Source organism: Rhincodon typus, chromosome 3, assembly GCF_021869965.1.
Source record: "Rhincodon typus isolate 14 chromosome 3, sRhiTyp1.1, whole genome shotgun sequence".
Taxonomy (NCBI): Eukaryota; Metazoa; Chordata; class Chondrichthyes; order Orectolobiformes; family Rhincodontidae; genus Rhincodon; species Rhincodon typus.
Window position 1 is genome coordinate 126930047 of NC_063334.1, and position 8976 is coordinate 126939022.

The following is an 8976-nucleotide window of genomic DNA, read 5'->3' on the forward strand; positions in this document are numbered from 1 at the left end:
ATACGGCATGCTTTCATTCATCGGACGGGGTATTGAGTACAAGAGTTAGCAGGTCATGTTACAGTTGTGTAGGACTTTGGTTCGACCACATTTGGAATACTGCATACAGTTCTGGTCACCACATTACCAAAAGGATGTGGATGCGTTGGAGAGGGTGCAGAGGAGGTTCACCAGGATGTTGCCTGCTATGGAGGGTGCTAGCTATGAAGAGAGGTTGAGTAGATTAGGATTATTTACATTAGAAAGACAGAGGTTGAGGGGGGACCTGATTGAGGTCTACAAAGTCATGAGGTATAGACAGGGTGGATAGCAAGAAGCTTTTTCCCAGAGTGGGGGACTCAATACTAGGGGTCACGATTTCAAGGTGAGAGAGGAAAAGTTTAAGGGAGATATGCGTGGAAAGTTCTTTACGCAGAGAGCGGTGGGTGCCTGGAACGCGTTGCCAGCGGAGGTGGTAGAGGCGGGCACGATAGCGTCATTTAAGATGTATCTAGACAGATACATGAATGGGCAGGGAGGAGAGGGATTCAGATCCTTGGAAAATAGGTGACAGGTTTAGATAGAAGATCTTGTTCGGCGCAGGGTTGGAGGGCCAACGGGCCTGTTCCTGTGTTGTAATTTTCTTTGTTCTTTGTATGTAACCAGTATGCTTTCATAACCACTTCAACAGCGCCAGGATATTGACCCAGCATAAGAGAAGGAACGGCATATTATTTCCAGGTCAGGATGGTGAGTGGCTTGGACGGAATCATGCAGATGGTACAGTTGCTATGTATCTGCTCCCACTGTTCATCACGGTGATGTAGGGTGTGGGTTTTGAAAGTGTCCTCGCAGGACCCTTGTGAATTTCTGCAGTGGATCTTGCAAACACTTCAGCGACTGAGTGTCATTGGTGGAGGGAGCGGATGTTTTTGGATGTGGTGCCAATCAAGCGGGCTGCTTTGTCCTGGATGGTATTGAGCTTCTTGAGTGTTGTTGGAGCTGTATCCATCCAGGCCAGTGCAGAATATTCCATCACATGCTGCTTTTCAATGACATTCCCTCCATTATAAAGTCAAAAGTGGGAATGTTTGCTGATGATTGCACAATGTTCAGTGCCATTCATGACTCCTCAAAGACTAAAGCCATTTGTGTCCATATGTAGCAACAGCTGGTCAATAGCTAGGGTTGACTGGATAAGTGGCAAATAACATCTGTGCCACACAAGTGGCAGTACAACAATAACACTGGCATTAATGTGGATATTCTGACCATAAAAAACAAATCCAATTGCTATTAACTGTCTGTTCTCGATCATCAGTAAAATACTGGAAGGAGTCATCAACAGTGCTAGCAGGTAACACTTGTTCTGATGATTTAGTTGAAATCCCACTGGGCCTTGTTCACCATTCCTCTACATTGGGCAAGGTATGTTGAGCATTAAGTTTCTTACAGCTTCATGCTGGACATGTCTTGGTGATTTTCCTTTTCAAAAGTAAAACACTTTATATTTGCCTGCCTTAAGTTCCTTCATCTACTGGCCTATCCAATTTATAAATTTTGTCCAAATTACTTATTTTTGAGTGCCTTATCTATTTAGTGTATTGTAGTCTAAGCTTGATGTCATAAATCTTTACCCCTCTGTTGGTTATTACAGGTTATATGGTTTATATTACAGGTTATTATCATTCATTACAGTTTTTCATAACTTGACCAACATGTGACCACTTGACCAACACGTGAACACTTGCCTGCAAGATAGCAGTGATTACTCCAGTGTTGTCTGTGAAGTTTCCAGCACATTGAGAGCTGAATCATTTCTCCTCAAAAGCTGCTATCAATTTGCACAAATCTAGTACTCACCTTGTTGCTGGCAGACAGCTGGAGGTATAGCATTCGTGACAGAGGCAGCCATGAGATGCAGTTGGGACGTAGATACCTCTACTTTATCTGATGAGGGTGGCAGCTCAGTAACACTTGCACTGCCTGGAAGGCTATTCAGCAATTCCCCAGCATCAATGTCGATAACATTGAGGAACTTGTGACCAGATAAAGCCTGTGAAGACCAAGGAACACACCAAGAGATTTTTTTTAAAAGAGAGGACGGAACACGTCTGCTCACTCTGCATTGCCCCCAAAATCCATCTTAAGTTTGTACCAACCCCATCTTTTGTCCATATCCCCCAGTCCCATCACTCTCTCTCAGCATGTCAAGTCTCTTAAATGACCATTTGCAGAGCCTCTTTCAATGTTCCCTGATAGTCTCCTCCCAAACTTCAGCTTCAGGTGAACAAGATTCTTGTGTTCCTGGGCAACCCTAGTGAAGAATAATACATCAAATGCAAGTATATGTCACAATCTCTTATGAACATGTGTCCTTAAGAAACATAAGAAATAAGAGCAGGATGTTTGGCCCCTTCAGCCTATTCTGCTATTTAATAAGATCATGGCTGACCTGACATTCCTCACGTTCACCTGCCTGCCCTTTCCCCATAACCCTTTATACCCAACTAATCAAGAATCTGTCTATCTCAGCCTTGGAGTCTAAGAAGAACTGAAAGTTGGTGATTTAATGTAACTCTGGACTTTTTGGAGAATTTAAACCTGAACACAGGCAGCAATGCAGAGTAGGCAGACCAGATAATGTTATTCTAAAGAAGAGTCAGACCAGATTCAAAATATTAAGTCTTTTCACATATACTGCCAGACCAGCTGAGTTTCTTCAGAATTCTCTGCTTGTCAACATCTTACTTAGATCCATCAGCCATTCCTAATTTCCTTCTATACACTGAATTTACTGTACATTGCAGATACCATGGACTTCAAAAAAGTCCCCTTTCAGACTTTACCCCTGTCCCACCGTGAGCAGAAAGATGGCAGGTGCAGAGTAGTATATTCCCCAATGCCCAACTTCAGACCACTGTAGCACAACTGAACATTTATTGAAACATAAAGCATTCGTCACACTTACTTGGTCAGGTGTTTCAGGAGATGTGGGTATGAGGAGAGGTTTCTGACACATTTCATTAATGAACCGAAGGTTCATGAACACATCTGGAGGAACAACTTGGACTGGAGGGGGACTGACTGCTGTGGTTTGTACTGTGGGCAGAGTAAATTATCAGACACTAATTAGAGTGCAGTCCATGTGGTCAGTCAAAATCCACCAATGCTGGACACTCTGACACTTACCAATGCAAAACCGTGTTGCAGAAACAGTCCAACAAAAAGGGAAAAATGCCTACTCATCCCTCCACCATGATGTCACCAGGAAAGCACCCACCCACTCCTGGCCTCACCAACTCCAACCAGCATATCGCCCAGTCACACAGGCCTTAAATCCCAAAGAGGCCACTCACTGTGTCCCAAGAGTCAGTCAAACCGACCACACAGATAGACAAACAGGAGGCTGGAAGAACACAGCAGGCCAGGCAGCTTCTGGGGGAAAGGAGAAGTTAATGTTTTGGGTATTACCCTTCTTCAGGACTGGTCCTGAAACGTTGACTGCTCCTTTCCCCCAGATGTTGCCTGGACTGCTGTGTTCTTCCAGCCTCCTGTTTGTCTGCCTTGATTGCAGCATCTGCAGTTTTGTTTGTCTCAAACTGACCACACAAACTGTAGTGGTTCAAAAAGGGAGCTCAATGGTTAAGTGCTTGCAACTACTGAGTAAGAAAGTCTAAATCTTTATTTTGGACAAATCTAATTTAGCATGTGATTGGCATTAAACTGAAATTTACAGTTTAAATTCTGTAGTTGCCAGCATCAGTGAAAGAGCAGCTTAATTGAGAAGCAACTGAAACCAGATCCTCATTAAGTGAGTGAGATTGGCTGTTTGTCATAGAAGCATATAAAACTAGCCATTTTAGTATGACTTACAATAAAGGTAAAGTCACCATTGTCACAGATGACCACTCTTGCACTGCAGAGAGAGACAACTGGTGGTCATTTAACCTGAGCACAAGTAGGAATTGAACCCATGCTGTTGGTATGACACTACATCGCACACCAGCCATCCAGCCAATGGACCTCACTGTCTCCCTTACAATAGTGTGCTACATGTAAGTGATTAAGGGAGGCCAGGGAAAGAAGGGAAAAAGGTATTCTGTTGCTTTTGTTTTTCTGAAACGTTTTTAGCCTCAGGAGTTTATTCTCATTCTATTACAAGAATGAAAGCTGGTTATTTAGTGAGTGGCTAAAATCTATTTAATTTATAATATAGCAAATGGTGGGAAGGTTAACAAAATATATATGAAAACATAACTGAATACAGAAGAAAATAAAATAATTAAGGTTCCCGAGGACACATTGTGAATGTCAGGATAGGTGATGTACCACAGTTGTACCACGTGGGAGTTTCTATATGTCAGTTTGGTCCCGAGCAAACATGTCTGCGGCAAATGTTTTTAAAAATTCATTCATGGGATGGGGGAGTCATTGGCTAGGCCAGTGTTTCTGGCCCAGACCCAATAAGGACAGCAGATTCCTTCCCTAAAGGACAGCAGTGAACCAAATGGGTTTTTCCAACAATTGACAATGGTCATCATTAGGCTCTTAATTCAAGATTTTAATGAACTGCCATGGCAGGATTCAAAGATGGCCTAGATGAGGAGATCATTGTATGTTTTTGGGATAGTTTCATAGAACAGCTTGTTCTGGAACCGACCTGGTTATACGAGGCCTGGTATTGTGCAAGGAAGAAGGACTAATTAATAATCTCACAATGAAGATGTCCTTAGGTAGAAATAGAACATAGAACATAGGACAGTACAGCACAGTACAGGCCCTTCGGCCCACGATGTTGTGCCAAACTTTTACCCTAATCCTAGACCATAATATGCTTGGACTTTGCAATCAGTTTAGGGAAAGAGAGGGATGGGTTTGAGACTATTTTTAAAAATTTAAATAGTGGTAATTATGCAGGAATGGAAGTAGACCTTTAAAGTTTTTGAGAAGATTTGTAGCTCGAGTTGTGGACGAAGTTCGAGGCTTGTTCGCTGAGCTGGTGTGTTTGATCGCAGACGTTTAGTCACCCTGCTAGGTAACATCATCAGTGTGCTTCCTGTGAAGCTTCACCGAAGGTGCACTGGCAATGTTACTGAGCAGGGTGACTAAACGTCTGCAATCAAACACACCACCTCAGGAAGTAGACCTGGCTAAAATGAATGAGGTTAAAGGATCAGTCACTAGAGATACAGCAGCAGCATTTAAGGGAATGTTTAGGAATACACTGAATTCCAAAATATTCCAATGAATAAGAAAAATTCCAAGGGATACATCTACCCTCTGTAGGAGCCACTCCTTAACTCAAAATGTTGAAAATAGTATCAAGTTTATAAAGAAAATGCACATAAGTGTCGAATGACAATTGGTCGGTCAAGAGATTTCAGCTTTTACATTCTGTCCAAAGGATGACATGAAAAGGGAGAAAAAATTACAGCAGTAAAGTTGCCTTTCAACACCTTGTTTAGCGAGGATCAAGAGGGAAAAACATACCTGACCCCATCGTTACCAATCTGCCAGCTGCTGTTGCATCTGTCTATGACAGTATCGGTAAGAGTGACCATCGCACAGTCCTCATGGAGACAAAGGCCCGCCTTCACAGTGAAAACAACCTCCATCGTATTGTGTGGCACTAAATGGGACAGACTTCACACAGATCGAGCAACTCAAGACTGGGCATCCATGAGGTGTGTGGGCCATCAAAAGCAGCAGAATTGTACTCCAACACAATCTAACCTCATGGCCTGGCATATCTCCCACTCAACCATTACCATCAAGCCAGGGACCCTGGTTCAATGGAGAGTACAGGAGGGCATGCCAGGAGCAGCACCAGGCATACCCGAAGATGAGGTATCAAGCCGGTGAAGCCACCAAATAGGACTACTTGCACCCCAAACAGCGAAAGCAGCAAGTGATAGACAGAGCTAAGCGATCCCACAACCAACGGATCAGATCTAAGCTCTGCAGTCCTGCCACATCCAGTTGTGAATGGTGGTGGGCAATTAAACAACTCACTGGAGGAGGAGGCTCCACAAATATCCCCATCCTCAATGATGGAAGGGCCCAGCACATCAGTGCAAGAGGTAAGGCTGAAGCTTTCACAGCAATCTTCAGCCAGAAGTGCTGAGTGGGTGATCCATCTCAGCCTCCTCCAGTGGTCCCCAGCATTACAGATACCAGTCTTCAGCAAATTTGATTCACTCCACGTAATATCAAGAAACGGTTGGAGACACTGGACACTGCAAAGGCTACGGGTCCTGACAACATTCCGGCAATAGTACTGAAGACTTGTGCTCCAGAACTTGCCGCTCCCCTAGCCAAGCTGTTCCAGTACAGTTACAACACTGGTATCTACCCGACAATGTGGAAAATTGCCCAAGTATGTCCCATACATAAAAAGCAGGACAAATCCAACCCAGTCAATTACCGCCCCATCGGTCTCCTCTCGATCATCAGTAAAGTGATGGAAGGTGTCAGTAACAGAGCTATCAAACAGAACCTGCTCAGTAATAACCTGCTCAGTGACGCCCAGTTTGGGTTCCGCCAGGGCCACTCAGCTCCTGACCTCATTCCAGCCTTGGTTCAAACATGGACAAAAGAGCTGAATTCCAGAGGTGAGGTGAGAGTGACAGCCCTTGAAATCAAGGCTGCATTCGACCGAGTGTGGCATCAAGGAGCCCTGACAAAACTGGAATCAGTGTTTATCATGGGGCAAACTCTCTGGTGGTTGGAGTCATACATGACAGATAGGACGATGGTTGTGGTTGTTGCAGGTCAATCATCTCAGATCCAGGACATCTCTGCAGGAGTTCCTCAGGGCAGTGTCCTCAGCCCAACCATCTTCAGCTGCTTCATCAATGACCTTCCCTCCATCATAAGGTCAGAAGTGGGGATGTTCGCCGATGATTGCACAATGTTCAGCACCATTCGCGACTCCTCAGATACTGAGGCAGTCCATGTTCAAATGCAACAAGATCTGGACAATATCCAGGCTTAGGGTACCAAACGGCAAGTGACATTTGCGCAACACAAATGCCAGGCTATGACCATCACCAATAAGAGACAATGTAACCATCGCCCCTTGACATTCAATGGTGTTACCATCACTGAATCCCCCACTATCAACATCCTGGGGGTTATCATTGACCAGAAACTCAGCTGGACTCACCACATTAACACAGGGGCTACAAGAGCAGGCCAGAAACTAGCAATACTGCAGTGAGGAACTCACCTCCTGACTCCCCAAAGCCTGTCCACCATCTACAAGGCACAAGTCAGGAGTGTGATGGAATACTCCCTACTTGCCTGGATGCGTGCAGCCCCAACAACACTCAGGAAGCTTGATACCATCCAGGACAAAGCAGCCGCTTGATTGGCACCACATCCACAAGCATCCACTCTCTCCACCACCGACGCTCAGTAGCAGCAGTGTGTACCAGCTACAAGATGCACTGCAGAAATTCACCAAAGATACTCAGACAGCACCTTCCAAACAAATGACCACTTCCATCTAGAAGGACAAGGGCAGTCGATACATGGGAATACCACCACCTCCAAGTTCCTCTCCAAGCCACTCACCGTCCTGACTTGGAAAAATATCACCGTTCCTTCACTGTCGCTGGGTCAAAATCCTGGAATTCCCTCCCTAAGGGCATTGTAGGTCAATCTACAGCTGGTAGACTGCAGCGGTTCAAGAAGGCAGCTCACCCCCACCTTCTCAAGGGCAATTAAGGATGGGCAAGAAATGCTGGCCAGCCAGCGACACCCACATCCCACAAATGAATAGAAAAAAATCTATCCATCTTGGCCTTAAAAATATTTGAGTGCTTCTTCCCTCACCTTTTGGCAAAGAGATTCCAAACACTCTCAATCCTCAAAGAAAAATGTGGGACGCCCTTTTGCAAACAGTGACGCCTAATTCTAGACTCTCCTAAAAGAGGAAGACCCCTCCAGATATTACATGGTACTATCAAAGCACCTCTTACTTTTGTAAACTCAAGTTGTTAAAAGCCAAGCCTTTTGTTTTATTTATTCATAGGACGTGTCTGCCTGGGCCAACACTCACTACCATAAGACCATAACAAGTAGGAGCATGAGCAGGCCATTCAGCCCACTAAGGCTGCTCCCCCATTCAACGAGATCATGGCTGATTTGACCCTTGCTCCTCTTACTGACTAAAAATATATCTAGCTCAGCCTTGAATGTGGCTATAATGACCCAGTCTCAACAACCCTCCGTGGTAAAGAATTCCACAGATTCATTGCCCTCTGAGATAAGAAATTCTTCCTCATGTCTGTAGTAAATGTGTGACCCTTTATTCTGAGATTATGCTCTCTGGTCCTAGACTCTCCAACAAAGGGAAATAACTTTCCACATCTACCATGTTGGATTCTTTTTAGAATCTTGTCATAGAGTCTTGGAGGTCAACAGAAAAAGCCCATTCAGATCAGCAGCGGTCAAAAACAATCACCTAACTGTTCTCACCCGATTTGACTGCACTTGGCCCATAGCTTGGTATGCCTTTGCATCTTACTGTACTTCTTAAATGTCATGGAGATTTCTGCCTCGACAATCTTTCGAGGCAGTGAGTTCAGATTCTCACCACACAATTCCTCATATCCCTCTAAACCACCTGCCTCTTCCCTTAAATCTATGCCCCCCGGTCACTAATCCCTTCAAGGGGAAAAGTTTTTTCCGATCTACCCTAATTACGCACTCCATAATTTGATACATTTCAATTGTGTCCCTCCCTCAGTCTCCTCTGCTCCAAGGAAAACAACATCCAGTCTGCCCCAATCTGTTTTCATAACTAAAACTCTCCAGCCCTGTCAACATCTTGGTAAGTCTCCTCTGCACTTTCTGCATTGCTGTCAGATCCATCCTATAATGTGGATTCCAGAACTGTGTACTATATGCAATAACATTACAACTTTTCATACAATTCAGCACAGCTTCCCTGTTCTATTCCTCGATTATTAAGCCATTTATCATGAATTC

The 8976-nt window shown here is 44.4% G+C and overlaps 1 protein-coding gene across 1 annotated transcript in view; it reads right to left on the reverse strand.

Moving 5' to 3' along the window:
- cplane1 (ciliogenesis and planar polarity effector 1) overlaps window positions 1-8976 on the reverse strand; it is a 196667-nt gene that overhangs the window by 23785 nt on the left and 163906 nt on the right. Inside the window, exons 29-30 of the mRNA XM_048594260.1 lie at window positions 2951-3081; window positions 1843-2035 (exon numbers count right to left, since the gene is read on the reverse strand). Coding sequence (XP_048450217.1) covers window positions 1843-2035; window positions 2951-3081 — 324 coding nt within the window. The remainder of the gene's footprint in view (window positions 1-1842; window positions 2036-2950; window positions 3082-8976) is intronic.